The following is a 16,798-nucleotide window of genomic DNA, read 5'->3' as shown; positions in this document are numbered from 1 at the left end:
ATTGTCCACATGTAGGAAAGGGGTCGTTTTTATGACAGGAATTAAGCTGTTCCGAAGAAATGGCAGTGAAAACTGAGAATGCTCATTTGGGGTATTCTCCTTGCCATGAGCATTCCTTCTGAAATCACATCTACCATCTAACCTCTCTATCAAGAGCTCTGGATGGATGGAAGATTCCATGTGAAATATTTAATCACAGAGATGTTTCGGTCCAAGCTATGTAGGGCTTTATAGGTAATAATCAGCACCTTGAATTAGATGGCGTAGTGGCAAACAATGCAATGCAGTTAAAAGCCAAATGGCAAGCTAGGCAAAGCTCATTATTACATTGGCCACTTGCATTTACCATCAGCTGCATGTCTTTAGGATAGCCCCATATAGAGCAAATCGCAGCAATCTAGAGGCAAAGTTAAACAGGCATTAACAGTTCCTATTCTCCAATTAAGTTTTGCTGTAAAAAAGTCACCCTGCTCATAAATTGACTCACTCCTCAGCAGGAATCCTGACTTCAACAACTCCCCTCTGATAACCCCCAAACTACACAACTGCCTTGTCTATAGTCAGGAGTAGATTTACTGTGGGATTTGAAAAAATGACAGCAGCTTCTTGCTATGATTAAAACTGAATCTGTTACTCCTCATGTAAACACCAGGTACCAAATCAGAACATCATCCCCTGCTAAGCCCGAGGTGTTGATATATAACTGCATATCATCAGCATATTGAAGATATCTCATCCTATCCTGGATGGATGATTTCCCCCAGCAGCTTTATCTAGATATGTGTGAAATTATATTTTATTATGTTATTATTGGTGTTGAGATCACTTACTGTTTTAATTGTGTTCTGTTGCCATAAGCCATCATGAGTCTGTAAGTTTTGGTGGTATGGGAGGAGGAGGTGGTTCAGAATATTCATGAACTGGCAGAGACATGGTAACGAGGTCAGCCAATGTATAGGCATGGCAACTGGGTCAGCCAAAACCATGCCAGACGGCTCGGAGCCTGGGCGTGGCCTACCTATGTAGCTCTAAGTCTGTGCTGAGAACTAAATTGGTCTGATCTGATCTCAAACTGAAGAACCACTCTTAAGAACCAAGAGAACCACCAAGAATACACTCTTGGTATTGTATTTCATGTGTTATTATGTATATAAAGAGAAGTTAATGAATCCTGCTGAATCAGTTACCTGTGTGTGCTTTCTGGATTTGGTGGTTTTACAGTGAGAGGTTAATATATTTTATATCTCTATTTGTACTGAAGAAACTTGGAAGTTCTTCCTTAGTTTCATTCCTTTTTTTCTCTTTCTCACCTTGCAATTCTGATTTTATTTTTTGTTTAACGTCTCTTTTCCCTAAATCCTCCTGTTTTGTATTTTATCCTTTGCTAAAACTTACTTTAAAAAAGAAAGAAGTATAAATTTGGTTGTTTGGCTTGGTTTATAGTTTTACTATTTCCTTTATACAGTACTTGTCTATGTTATCATAGTGCACTGTATTAAATACTAGTCATTGAATGGATAAAATATATTTTCATATATTGCATTACTTCTAACCACCATCGGTTGTATGCAGTTTAGACCATGCCATGGGAAAAGGAAATTTGATTTTGTGCACAAACCTTGCAAACTGAATATTTCCAATGTTATTTCTTTATGCTTGTCTGCTGCAGTTTATCACTCCCAGCATTTAAAAAGCAGGTATAAAATTGCTTTAGAATTTTCTTCATTGGTTGGTAGCCTGCCAAGTATATGGAATACAGGACTTCCAGATGTAATAAACTTACAGACAGTCATGTATCTGGCAGTGATAAAACAATACAGCTACGCAATCAGAGGTTCTTAAAAATGATTTTAATTTTCTGATACAGAATTAGATTTCATATAGAAAAGGAAACACGCCCAGGGAGGGAAAATAGGCAACCTCTGTAATCATTATAATCTATTTCTGTTGTGCCATCAAAGCAACTTTGGCTCTATGCAGCAGTTGTGTTTGAACAGCAATTTAGCATTATTCTGGTTGGCAATATGTTTTATGAGGATGTAACAGCTGCCACACAGGCTAATAAAAAGCCTCACCAGTTCATTACCAATAACAAATCTGATCAGACACTTTCTTGTTCAGCAAAGTAGCTCTTTCAGAGTATCTGCACAGCTAATGCACACAGAAAGTTTTATTATCTATTTCTGATTCCACCTTATACCTTGGGGGTCTATCCATCTGACTTGTTACTGCTTTCGTAGGTTTTGCCTTTTCATTTATTCCTTTATTCCCATTTTTAAGACCTAATATGACCAATTTATCAAAGCTAGTATATTACTGCTTTGCCTTTATGTTTTATTGTTTTCGCTGTGAGCAACTGAGGTTGACCATAAAAGTTTTTTAAATAAAAAAAAAATGAATAAATAAAAGAATTTAGATTAATCAGCTAAGACTAATAAAACATGGCTTCAGGCTCCAAATCCCTCCTTTTTCTCTCCAGACTTCATACTTTCTCTCCATACTTATGATGATTTTGTTACAGCAGAAGTTAACGCGCATGTATACAGATGACAGTACAAGATAAGACCCACCCAAAACATTTGTTTTAGCCTGCATTTTAAACGACAAAATCTCATGTCAGGTTCCAAATAAATCCCTATACATTTCCAGCTAAAGAAGGGTGTTCTGTACAAATCACAGAAATTAACGCATGATTCTCATACATTTTGAATGGACTCTTTCTAACCTCCATAGATATTAACATTTTCCTGTTTCAACCACTGAAAATAGATTCCTAAAAAATTAAATCTGCTCAATCAGGACACAATTGATTTTCCAATTGTGGGGCTATTGATAAATTTCTTGATCAATAAGGCCACTTTTTTCCAAGAGTAATTAATTTCTACTTTTTCATCACGGTACACAATGTTGTTAAAGTCTGAAGAGAGTCATCCAAACATGGTTTCAGTATGGACGGTTACAGGCCAGATGGAAAAAAGATCAGAAATTGGTATTATGCAAATGAGGATAATCTACTAAAACAAATTAGGGATCAAAATCAAATGCATATAAAAAGGGTATATAATGTATTAATAGAAATGGATTCAGAAACAGAATTAGTCAAGATTGTATGATAAAATGGGCACAAATTTTGAAGAACCAATAATGTTGGATACATAGGAAAAGATATGGGTAAGAATGTAAAATTCACACAAGCCCAAAATTGAGAGAGAACTTTATAAGATGTTTATAGATGGCATTTAGATCCTGAAAAACTGGCCTGTATGTATCCGAATTTACATCCTAAATGCTGGAGATGTGATTGTGTTGATGCTACATATTACCATATATGGTGGACTTGTAAAAAGGTTAAAGCATTTGGATAAAAATATGGTGGATTATGCAAAATGTTCTAAAAAGAGGAATAAAGTTTACCCCTCAGTTATTCTTGTTAGTATAACTACTGATTGTACTGTATAGAGACTAATTTGATTTTGCACTTAATAACGGCAGCAAGACTGTTGGTGGCGCAATACTGGAAGAAGGAAGATTTGCCTACTATCCAAGAATGGACATTAAAAGTAACAAACTTCGCAGAGGGCTAAAATATCAGCATATCTTAAGGACCACTCAAATGAGAAATATAAACTGGAGTGGAGAAGATGATTGACTATATTCAAAATAAATACGGGATTAAAAATTCCAGATAGTTTATGACTGAAAAAGCGAGGAATGATATAATCTGTTTAGAGTTAGCCTAACAAAGAGGACTTAAAGCTCAAATGAAAGATGATACTAACTTTCTTTAGTTTATTTAGAATATCTTTGTTAAAGATTTATACCCTGTATCTGTTCTGGGAAGTCGGGGGGGGGAGGGTTGGGGGTTGGGCTCGAGTGGGGAGGGTGGGGAGGGGAGGTAAATATTTGTAAAAGCTTTTTTAAAAAATTTTCAATTAAAAAAAAGTCTGAAGAGATGGCAAATTCAGTCATGGAAGGAATAATGACATTGTCAGCATACAGAAGAATAGAAAGAAGTTTATGATCTAACCACAGGAAAGAGTATTTGAAATTGTCTATATTGCACTATTGAATTAATGTGAGATATAAATAAAATGGGAATATGGATGCACTTTGCTGAACTCCTGTTAGTATGGGAGATACAAAAGATCTCAGATTATAACTGATTGTTGTGCTATTAAGTCAGGATCAACTCTTAGCATCCACTCAGGGGTGGGTTTCGACCGGTTTGCACCGGTCCCTGCGATCCGGTTGGTCGCCGAACCCGGAAGTAAGTAACTTCCGGGAACGGCGAAGCCCCCCCCCCGCGCCCGCGCGCGCCCGCACACCCGCGCCCGCTCCTTACCCGGTTTTTATGAATTCTGCGCTTTCCACGCATGCGCAGAACGCATACAGCGCCCTGCGCGATCCTCCAGGAGCAGCTGGAGCATCGCGCAGATGCTAGTACGCATGCGCGCACCGCGTGTGTGCGCGAGGACGCCGCCGGCCTCGTTCCAACCGAACCGGTTGGAACGGGGCGAGAAACCCACCCCTGATCCACATAGACTTTTCCCATGACAATATGTCTCTAATTTGTCTTTGAGGTCTTCCAATGGTACACTGGAATAACTGAATCCATCTACTTATTGCTGGTTATTCTCTTCTTGTTCCTTATAGCTTTCTCAGCATCTGAGCCTCCTCCAGAAAGCTAGATCTCCGCACAATGGCTCCAAGTAGGATAATTTGAGCCAGGTCATCTGTGCCTTGAGAGTGGGAACTCTGACAACAATATATTTTACCTTTATTTAAATGTTCCCAAACAGCATCATATACTAGAGTAGATGAAGTCTGCAGAAGACACTGCCAATTCCTTCATTGACTATTATCAAAAGCCATCCTTAGTTCATGGAAAGCAGCATGGAATTCATTGAAGGCAATGGGAGTATTTTGCTTCCAAATGATTTAAGTGGAGACTTTCATCAAACACTGCAAGCTAGCACTTTTCCCTCAGCTGACAAATTAATCATAAATGTGTCTGGCATATAGTTTACTTATAATATTTAATAAGCAAACTGGCTGGAAATTAATCTGGTAGGACTTGGAAGCTTTTTGAAAGATTTGAATTGTTGTAAATCAGCCCAAACTCTTGGACCTCTGTAAGAAATATTTAATATAATGAGTTAGGATGCCAGCACAGGAATCTGCCATTCAGAATTTAATTCCAAGATGGTGCAGTGGTTAGAATGCACTACTGCAGGCTGTCTTTGCCAATTGCCAGGAGTTCGATCTTGACTGACTCAAGGTTGACTCAGCCTCCCATCCTTCCAAGAATGGTAAAGTGTGGACCCAGCTACCCAGATTGTTGGGGAAAATATGCTGACTCTGTAACCTGCTTAGAAAGATCTGTAAAGTACTATGAAGCAGTATAGTACTGTTGTACTGCTTAATGCAATATAGCATTAAGTGCTATTGCTATTCCGCAGAAATCAAATTCTATTCCCCAACACCCTGAAAACTTAGCATGCTTTATCTTGTGGAGGACTACAGCAGTGGTGAGTAGACAGATAAAGGCTCAAATTCCCTAGCTATTGTAGCACAAAGCTCATTGAATTGATGACTCATCTCTTCAGTAAGTTCTAAAGGCTGAGCTGGCAACAAGATTAAGCAACAAAATTATTCAGACCTGTTAAAGTTTTTTTTTTTTTAATTCACATTTTAAAATTTCTTCATTATCCAGGGAAAAGAGAGAGATTTAAATGTGCAAATAGTTCTCTGAACTACTCAGAAACTATGCTACTGGTTCTCCAGAACTGGTCAGAACCTGCTGAATACCACTCTGATTGAAAGTAAGAAATAATGGAATCAGGCAAAAATATATTGATGAATCATCTGTCATGAATGAGGGCCGCTGTAAACTTTTATGTTACATGCCATTTTTTAAATGCTATTTTACAATGAACATTAAATAATTGGGATGTTTAGCAGCTAAGGTATCTTCCTCACCTAATTCTCTCCAGACTCAATAGAATTCTCTCTCCAGGACAGTTTGAATATTCATATGATAATCTATGATGAGCTAGTCTTAGAAATATCCTTCCCCCCCCCCCTCAAGTTATAAAGTACTTTTTTTTTTCTCAGCTAGGAGAAATATTTTCTGTCAAAGTAAAATCCAAATCATCATGTCTCAAACTTCTATTTTTCTTCCTCAAATATTGACATAATATATTTAGCCCCTCCTATCACTTAAAGGAAAGTTTTAGCTTCTGAATCCTTGCATGTTTTAGCATATGCATCCTTTCAGCACTGAACCAACTCCTTGGCAGTACCAACATGTAATGGAATGTACTGTATGCCCCCAAATGTGAGTGCATTTTTTTTTTTAAAAAAATGTTTCATTTCTATGAATCTAAACAGTAAATTGGTTCCCAACAATGTCATATAGCAAGAAGAGTTATGTGCAAAAATGTAATAAAGACTTGAGGTACTGGAAATTTCTACTTTATTAGTTTTCTATCTCATTTTCCTCTAAACATGCTTATAAAATTTCTTTAAATATCCAAGGCAATGACATGGTATAAAGGGAGTAAGCATGGTTGGAAACAAGAAATACAATCCGTTTTGCATTAACATCATACTTGTTCCCATTTAAAATATGATTTTTGCAGGTTTTGCTTCATTATGGATAACTTTGCCTCTCTCTAGATTATCATCCAAGAGACATCACAGATGTTAAAGAATCAAAAAATACATTGATTCTAAATATTATTAAACTAGAACCTCCAACCTCTGTAACCATGAGGACTAGTGGTGAGGGAAAATGGAAACTCTAGGTTAACTACATTTGAAGAACCACCGTTTTCCATCTCTGTTTACATATGATAGGTTTGTACAGACTTTAAGCCAAGATTTGTACTTGTGACCAATTCAACTTCTTACCAATATCGAAATCAACTGATTAAGCGCCAAGGCCTTGAATTTCAGGAAATTCAGAAAGCTTAATACCTAAGGTATAAATTCAAATAATGCCTGTAATATATGTAACATTTTCGTTTAATTGCACCTATTCCTCTTATCAGATACCCAGAGTAGCATATTGCATCAATCTAATCCACAAGTTTCAAATTCATGGCATCACATTGCCGCCATGTGATGTTTCGCGACATTTCTCCTATGCGCATCCGGACCATGGGACACCAGTTTGACACCCTGATCTAATCCAATCCAATCCTACAGCTTTTCACTTATAGTTATGCTGCTTAGAATATGATATGGCTACAGATAGTTTAAATTTAGTGTTGATTTTATGACTGTTCAATTACAATGGGCACAAAATGGCCCATACAGCCAAGCATCACAAATGGTCACACCAGCATCACCCCATGGTCACATTACTGCATATCATGTGGGTCAGCGGCATTCTGCAGTCACATGACCACAACTCTCAATGTGTTTTGCTAGTTTCTGCCATTTTGCCACAAAAAAATGGCTTACTTCTACCAGATGAGACCTAGACAACTTCAGTGTTTTGGTGTAAATGTGAAAACCAAAATACTATTAAACAATTTACTGTATATACTGCATATTTTACTGTATACTGTGTACTTTAATCTATTCATTCCATTATCACCGTGGAAATCCCCCCCACACAAAATCCCATGTAATCTTCCAATCACTCATTAGTCAACAATATTTTAGATTCAGATCAACATTTACCAAGAACAATTTATTCCAGCGATTAGATAGGCATTTCTTGAGATCCTTTTGGGAAAAAATCCCTTAAGTGGAAAAGAGAATTGAAACTTTTATCAGAAACTTAGGATGTCAAAATGAAAGACATAACATAAGCTAATCCACATTGGTTGAGTGCCATTAAAATTATAAAGTTATATTGTTCACTCACTGTTTAGTCACTTCAGGCATTTGAGGAAATTCCTTTTTCTTGTTTTCAGCTGATTCAACAGGAGGTCAGTAGCGTTGGCGGAACAGGGACGATTGACTGATGAGAATCTTCCCGGCAAACTACAAAACAGCAAGAGTTTAGTTGCCAACGGTCGAACAATGCCTCCTGTTTCTGGATGTTTTTAAATTAGCATCTTATATGTGCACTAAAGTACTTCAAACGATATTGTGAGAGTGGGACAAAGCAGGTTATCTATCCAATGGAAGATTAACCATTTTAATTAAATTATGTAACTTCGATCCTTAAAAAAACAGGAAGGAACATACTAATATTTGATTCTTTATCAGTCATCTGAAATTACAGTGTATGGTCCAGCAACAACAACACAGACATGGTGAGGAACTAATAAATGGATGACTAGGAAGAAGATGAAGTGCTATTATTTCCACACACACTGGGGAATTCTTAACATGCTCTGATAGCTTTTTGTGTGTTCTTTACTGGTAGCATCTGGCCTTCTCCTAAGTTCAAATGGCAGGAAATAAGGGTTGTCAGGGAAGGATGACAAATAAAAAGAACTCTAATCTACTCATTTCAGTGATATTTAATAACACTTAAAAAAGCAACGTTTTTTAGAATTCTGTTCCAATGCTAACTTTCCCCCTGTGGCAGGTGACTCAATGACAACAGTTATTGTTAAGTACATAGTAGATATGCAGTAGTTTAATTGTTCCAATAAAGTTGTTGATTAGTATAGCTATGATGGGTTATTTAATTATATTTTATATCTGGATCTAGATTAATTATCTATCCACTTTTATAGTCACTTGGTTTAAGAGGCTCTGAAATCAAATGACTATTTGATGCTACACCTTCCCAGTCCTAATGCATGAAGCACCTTAATAGTTATTATATCTATTTGTCTGTCTGTCTGTTTTCCTTTTCCTTTGTCAGATGCCACAGAACTTGCATAGGCTGAGTCTATGCAGTCTAAAAACTATAATACACACCCGGCTATATGTCTACATTTATGTCACATTGAGCTTATCCTTATTTTGCTTCAAATTCTGATCAAATGATAGTGGTTGTGCTCCTCAGATACACCACAATTGCTAAGGAACTTCTGTTTTTTAAACCGTTAGCTGCCAAAACATGATTACAGACAACAGTATTCCCCAAAGCATTGGTTGCTATAAATCTACAATTAAGCCACAGGCCAGGTTCTTTAAACACTGCAGAGCCACAATGACAAAATTGTAATTACTGTAATAGGACCATTACTAGCAAATGAATTACACCCAATCAAGCTTTGCTATTTTCTCCTCCTTTCACAACAGCCACAAAGGATACAGTTATATTTGCTTTGTGGCACCAAGACAGGATCCCAAAAGAGGAGGCTGAAACTGACTTATTTAATGAAAAAGAGATGCCATATATATATGAAGAGTTTAGGTTCTTGGATCTGATAATATGAAGCAAAATAGTATGATTCGACTGCCTTTATAATGAAATCCATAAAGCAAGAAAGGTTTTCAGCCACAGATATGCAGAAAAAATACACCTGTAACTGAATCAAGGATTCCATACCTCAACCTACAGTCCTCAACTTACAGCCATTTGTTTAGTGATCATTTGAGGTTGCAGTGGCACTGAAACGTGTTTTGTAATCATTTTTGACACTTATGACCATTGCAGCATTCCCATAGTCACATGATCACAATTTGGATGCTGGGCATCGTGCTATTTACCTTTTGCAGCCTTCTGCAAAATCAATAGGTCAGATACATTAACTTAACAAGCATGCTGCTACGTAACAACTTCTGTGATTCACTAACAACTGACAAAAATGACTTAAACTGAATTCAAAAAGAAAAAAAAATCATTTGGAATGTTTAAATTCTGATGCTATGCGACCATGCCACATTAAAATGAGCAAATTCAAGTAATATAAACTACTGGTATGAAAGTTGACATATTCTGCTGCCTCAAACAACAGATGTGTATTATGTACAGCGCCATCTCCAACAACTATGGATTGCCACTTCTTTATTTGCTAGGTTTGTTCGCTTAGTTTCTAGATAATCATTTCAAAAGCCAAGCTGCACCTCTTGTTTAATTTATACAGTTTTCCCACCAATGATTTAACTAGTAATAATACAATCTTAACTTCTTTTAAATATCTTAATTAAAAAATAAATAAAAAGCACGGGAAGAACGAAGCACTCAAATCATTTTATAATTTAAAAATTCAGTCATACTAAATAGACTTTTGTATTATGCAAAAATAACAGAACTCCATCCTGAAAATACCGGAACAAGCATCAAGAAGCTCTTCTTCTTAATCTTCACTTCTGCTTTTAAACAGCCCTTGAACTGAGTCTATTTCCTCAATGTAATGTAAATACAGTAATACAACCGTATTGGGTTTTGTTTTTATTTGCAACGTTAGGAAAGAGATTTTGCTACTGCCTTCTAGGTATGCTTTCCAACAGCTCAATCTAGTCCAACTTTCTCAACTAGGGTTCCACAAGACATGAATAAGGGAGATTGCAAACTATTGTGATATATATTTTTTTAAAAACTGTATGAATTGCAACAATGCTAGTACTACAGTGGTGAGATTTTTTAGTATGCTGTGACTAAACTGCAGGTTTGCTACAATCGTTGTAAATGGTGTAGAGCATGAATTGTGTGGGTTTTATAAAAGTGAATTGAGGAAAATATCCCAAGGGTTATTCCAGAATAAAAAAAGGTTGAGAAAGACTGGTCTAATTTATGGCTGTAAGAAAACAATTTCCAAAACGCTGTAGAAACAGAATAGGGAAATATCTTGATTTGCCACATTGTTCGGCAACAAGACAGAAAGGATTAATTTAAGTTTTACTTCTTTGATTGAAACAGACAATGTTTACAATTCACAATTCTTTAAGTTTCTCTGGCATACCCATAAACAGACATAACATTTCACCTTGGTTTTTACATTAAAAGCTCCCTCTGGTAAGAGATGGCACAATCAGACATAGATAGTCACACAGTTGTTTCTTGTTTAATGTACATTTACTTTGGTTCACAACTCTCAAATCACTACTCAAATTAAAACACAATTATCTTTAAATATCCACATTTTACTGCACTTTATGATGCGATTATCCAATAAGCGGATTCAAATGTGCATATTCTAGAAAAAGTCCAAAAATGTACTGTTGGAAGAACTGTCCTTCTGGGTTCGGCTCCAAGTGGGGAAAAAGACACTGGAGACATGGAAGCTGCTTGGAAAGATGGTTTTAATGGTGGACAGGACTACATGGCTTGAATCCTGAACAGAAAAGGTGATCACATGCTTCAATGTTGGTGGAGAAGAGAAGGGAAGGCAAGGAAGGAAGAGAAGCTGAGTCCCTGGTTTTATGCCCTCTCTGGCCTTTGATCTTGAGCTTGTATTCTGATTGATTGTCAGACTCCCATGGGGCCATGCAGGGCAACTCTCTAGGCTGCGTTTTGAATCCAGGTTTGGTCGAGTTCTCAGATGCCATGTGGGGAGTTGGGTAAAGAGCCAATATTATCATGCCTTAATCCCATCCCCCTGGAGCTGAAGGGGATAACTCTTTATTATGTAAAGTGGACTAGCTCAGGCTTTAATGGCTCATTGACAAAGGGGGATGGGCAGGAAGCTGCAGGCAGCTATTCTGTCTTTTAAAACATGTTTCTTTCTTTTCACATCCAGATAAATATTCTGCCTTTTCAATATTTCCTAAGATATTTCATTTTTTTCTGGGAGAGGGCTGGGTTATAACTTCGTACAGTACATATAAAGGAAAAGACCTTGAGAAGCTCACTGTAGGAATATTAGGAAGATATTACAAAAAAACTATGTATTGGGAAATGTGATCATGAATTCAGGTAGCCCTCAACTAAGGACCACAACTGAGCCCAAAATTTCAATTGCAAAGCAAGAAAGTTAAGTGAGTTTTGCCCCATTTTACAACCTTGCTTGCCACAGTTGTTAAGTGAAACAAGCAGTGGTTAGGTGAATTTGGCTGCCAATAAGCTGTTGACCTGGATTTTCAAAAGCCAGATGGATAGGCTAGAAATGGTAATCCTATTAACTTGGGATCGTGAAATTGTCATAAACACATGCCCATTGCCGAGCGCCCGAGTTTTGCTCATGTAATCATGGGGAACCAGCAATGGTCACAAGTGTAAAAACTGGTCTTAAGTTGTGTCTTCCAATGTCATTGTAACATCAAAGAACTATCTGAATATACCTATATGAGCTTCATTCTAAGTTAAAATAATCACAAACTTCTCTAGAAAGGGAGGGATGGTAGAATGGGAAAGAAGAGATACTCAAAGAGACTTATTTAAAATAGAAAATACATAACCATACACATACATAAACCAACTGGTATCTGCACTGTGGCAATCAGCCTCTCTCTCTCTCTCCTCCCCCCCTCTCTCTCCCTCCTCTTCTCTCTCTCCCTCTCTCTCTTTCTCCCTCCCTCTTCCTCTCTCCCCCTTTCTCTCTTGAAATAGCACTAGCACTTTAATGGGGCGATTTGAACCTTGTTTAAACCAAGTTAATTGCCTTTTAGGCTTCCTCCACTTGAGTAGAGTCCACTTTTTGAGTAAAGTAAGAATTATATGTAAAGGGGGGGAATCAGGATTTTAAAGATGCTTAGGTGGGGCATGGCCAAAAAAGGGTTTGGAACCACTGTTCTATAGTCTTAGTCCTATATCCTATATTTCGTAGTGCTCTACAACTCTCTCTAAGCAGTTCACAAAATCAGCAGATTGCTCCTATACTTTATAATTATACTTTATATAGCTTTCTAAAACAAAATATTCGGCTCAACCTATAATGGGATTTTTATTTAATTTGCATATTTAGCAGAGCAATAGCAGCAAATGTAAACAGAAGTTGGGGATAAAAAGTATTAGTGGACAAACGATGGCATTAAACTATCAAAACATTACATTGTTAAGTGATGGGGCATAGGATGGAATATATTATTAAAAGGTTGACTGGTCATGAAATAATGTGGTAGTCTCATATCTTATTTTTCAGCTCAGGAGAAAGACAGTCCTATTTTCCATACAAGCTATAATTATGCACAAAAAATGTCATAGCTTAATGTTTCCAGCATTAACAGTAGATTTACTGAATGACCTAATCATTGCTTTTTTTAAAAAAATGAGAAGGAGTTAATAGGTTTTTGCATAAGATTATGATCTGTACTACAACTATCAAAATAATTCTCCCAAATTGCAGCTGGTGCCTTAATTCTATACTACGACCTATTCATTAGTATGAATCTCACTCATTTAACTTCAAAATCTAGAATGCCTCGATAAAAATAAAACATAAGCTATAGAAAACATATATTTTAGAGATTACATGGCATCAACCTCTTATTGTCAGGGACACCACTGTTATAAATACATCCCTTTGGTCTTCATTGCTTGCCACCTAATTTTTTTTTCAACCTGACAATGCAAACTCCTTGACCTGCCAACAGGATTGACAATGGGTTACGTTTGAATAAGTATCATGCTTTCTACTAAATATGTCATTTTCAAGCCATTACAGTAACGGAAATATCTGTGTTGCAACTCTATGATTAACCAGGTCATAACTTTATCCATCCTGTGCTATGCCCTTGAAAAACAATAAACATTGCTGGTCACCAAAGCAACAAAGCAGTGAAGGAGAAGTTATGCAAACAATAAAAGGAGAGATTTTGTACAGGTAGTCCTCAACTTAACGAACATTTATTTAATGACCATTCAAAGTTACAACAACTCTGAAGAAGTGATTTATGACCATTTTAAATAGCCAGAGGTGGTATTCAGCAGGTTCTGACCACTTCTGGAGAACAGGTAGTGGAAATTTTGGGTAGTTCGGAGAACCAGTAAATACCACCTCTGCCCCCAGCTATTCTCTGCCCCCCGAGTCCCAGCTGATTGGGAGGAAATGGGGATTTTGCAGTAATCTTCCCCTGGAGTGGGGTGGGAATGGAGATTTTACAGTATTCTTCCCTTGCCATGCCCACCATGCCACGCCCACAGAACCAGTAGTAAAAAAATTTGAATCCCAACCATTGTAAAATTCTCATGGCCGCATAATCAAAATTCAGATGCTTGGCAACTGATTCATATTTATTATGGTTGCAGAGTCCTGGGGTCATGTGATCCTCTTTTGTGACCTTCTGACAAGCAAGTCAACGGAGAAGTCAGATTTACTTAACAACCCTATTACTAACTTAACAACGGTAGTGATTCACTTAACAACTGTGACAAGAAAGGTTGTAAAATGGGGCAAAACTCACTTAAATGTCTCTTACTTAGGAACAGAAATTTGGATCAATTTTGGTCACAGGTCGAAGACTACCTGTAATTCAGTTGGCTACCAGTGTACTTTGTGATAAAACTGCACATTTCAAGAATGCAGATTCCAGAATATAAATGAGGAATGTGTTTCCACTAGCATAGAAATATTCAGCAGGCATACAAATGTAGAAAACATGTGCCTTTGTAAAGTTACCTGAGAATCCCCAAGATGGTTCAGGCAATGATAGGTGGCCACTCTGAAAGGCATTCTTTTATAATCTCTACTATGTCAGACATGACATCCCTTAAAAGGATGCCTTAGGCATTTTTCTCATTTTTGGTGATTCCAGAAAGGAAACAGTGACACTTAGTGGCCACACATTTCCATTTTCTCTACCACAAATTTTGTTATACTGTACCTTTATAAGGCTCACAATCAAGAAAGATTAAGAAAGCTCACTAAATGTTGCTGAAGTAGAATGAAATCTAAAACGGCAAAATTAATAAATGCACGGGTTAAGGACATTCATTGTTTTGCTCAACTTGGATAAATTATGAATACAATGCAAGAGAGCTCAATTAAAAAAGAAACATGCGGAACTGAATCTGTGCCAAACCTAATATACATTTCTAGAATATGACAATATTTACTATATGTAAAATTATTCCAATAGATTTAAAAAATACCCTGGTGGAAAGTGCTTCTGCAAAAACCAGATGACAATAAAACAAGAGAACATGCTTTTTAAGCATTTCGGGGACTTTTCTTGTTAGAAAAATAAGCTGATAATTACTAAGTCACACACATAAAAGCAGAGGAATTGCTCATGTGAGATGAAAGGGGGGGAAGAGAAATAGAGCTGCGCTATAGTAAATGTCTCTATACCAGAATGTTTTGTTCCTTGTGAAAGAAGAGCAGCATAACAAAGGTGAACAACATCAGAATTTAACAGATTATCAGAGTGGGAAGGGACCTCGAAGATCTTCTAATCCAACTTCCTGCTCAACCAGGAGACCCTCCAGTATTGGAGCACCCACAACTTCTGGAGGGAAGTCATACCACTAATTACAGTATTTTTCGGACTATAAGACGCACCAGACTATAAGATGCACCTAGATTTAGAGGAGGAAAAAAAGGGGGGAAAATAGTTTTTGGCCTCCCCATGTACTGTTTTTGCCCTTCCTTGTCCACAGAAGCACTTTGCAGGCCAAAACAGGCCCGTTTTTGATGAAAACGGGACTTGTGGGACAGTGCAGAGTGCTTCTGGGGGCCAGGGAGGGTGAAAGCACAACATGTGGAGGGTTCAGGAGGCCAACAATGGGCCTGTATTCAGTCTATAAGACTCACCGAAATTTTCACCCACTTTTTTGGGGTAGGGGGTGGGGGTCTTATACTCTGAAAAATACTGTAATTTTTCTGTCAGGAAATGTCTCCTTAGTTCTACGTTCCTTCTCTCCTTGATTAGTTTCCATCCAATGCTTCTCATCCTGACTTCAGGTGCTTTGGAGAATAGTTTGACCACCTCCTTTTCATGGCAGCCCCTCAAATATTGGAAGACTGCTATCATGTCTCCCCTAGTCCTTCTTTTCCTTGGACTAGACTTACCCAATTCTTCCAACCATTCTTCATGTGTTTTAGCCTCCAATCCCCTAATCACCAATATAATCACTAGCATCAATAAGAACAATAACAGCAGCAGCAGCAATAACTGGAACTCAAAATTTGCACAAAGAAGCAGTCAAGGTTGTGATTCTTTGGTTTTTCCTTTGTGCGATGTTATTCCTTGATGAATAAAATCATAAAGGTAGTAGTAATAGAAGGAATAAAAAGCAAACGGTGTCCTACATGCCTGCTTCAGGCAGCTTAAGCACTGTTATCCACCTTCCACCTTTTTAGGAGGGGATATCTTGCAATGGGAGGCCAATACATGAAGGCTGCCTTGAAGTTATTACTGTAAGGTACAGCCATTTAAAAATGTTTGAGTGCCTTGGATTCTGGATTCTGTACTTATTTTGAACCAAATCCTGCAGCCAGCAAATGGCTGCTTATCTCCATAGTGGAAGCAAGTATACACCTCCTTCCTTCAAAGAATTTGTCCATGTCTTCCCATGGGTTTGTGACCCACCCATTGAATAACATTGCAATCAGGAAAAGTAATGGGAGCTCACTCTGTCACGCAGCACTCAAACCCAGGCTGCCAGCTTTCTAGCTGACAAGCTCAGTGTCTTTAATCACTGAGCCATCACACCCCCTTTTAACAGAGGTAGGTTCCTACCGGTTCGGATCGGTTCAGCCAAGTAGGTAGTAACTCGGCTGGCCAGGCCCCAGAACTGGTTATATTGCTGGCACCATAGGCACTGCCATCTTGGTTTTTTGCTTCTGCGCATGCGCAGTGCAACTTTTTACTACTCTGCATGCGTGCATAGGGTGCATCAAGCACATGCGTGCACAAAACACATCCCTGAATGAACTGGCAGTAATAGAAGACGGAACCCACCCCTCATATGGCTTGGTTTTCCTTATACTGGCATTCTTCTCTACACATGTTCCAGTTAAATGTGGTATGTACTTAGTATTGGACCCAGTATTCCAAGCAC

At 37.7% G+C, this 16,798-nt stretch overlaps 1 protein-coding gene across 1 annotated transcript in view; it reads right to left on the bottom strand.

The window, feature by feature from the left end:
• Positions 1 to 16,798, bottom strand: part of CCSER1 (coiled-coil serine rich protein 1) — a 335,367-nt gene that overhangs the window by 236,974 nt on the left and 81,595 nt on the right. Inside the window, 2 exon segments of the mRNA XM_032224346.1 lie at positions 7,877 to 7,938; positions 7,940 to 7,995. Coding sequence (XP_032080237.1) covers positions 7,877 to 7,938; positions 7,940 to 7,995 — 118 coding nt within the window.

The sequence above is a fragment of the Thamnophis elegans genome, chromosome 9 (assembly GCF_009769535.1).
Source record: "Thamnophis elegans isolate rThaEle1 chromosome 9, rThaEle1.pri, whole genome shotgun sequence".
NCBI classification, from domain to species: domain Eukaryota; kingdom Metazoa; phylum Chordata; class Lepidosauria; order Squamata; family Colubridae; genus Thamnophis; species Thamnophis elegans.
The sequence above is the reverse complement of the archived record's forward strand: the minus strand, read 5'-3'. Positions and strand labels throughout refer to the sequence as shown.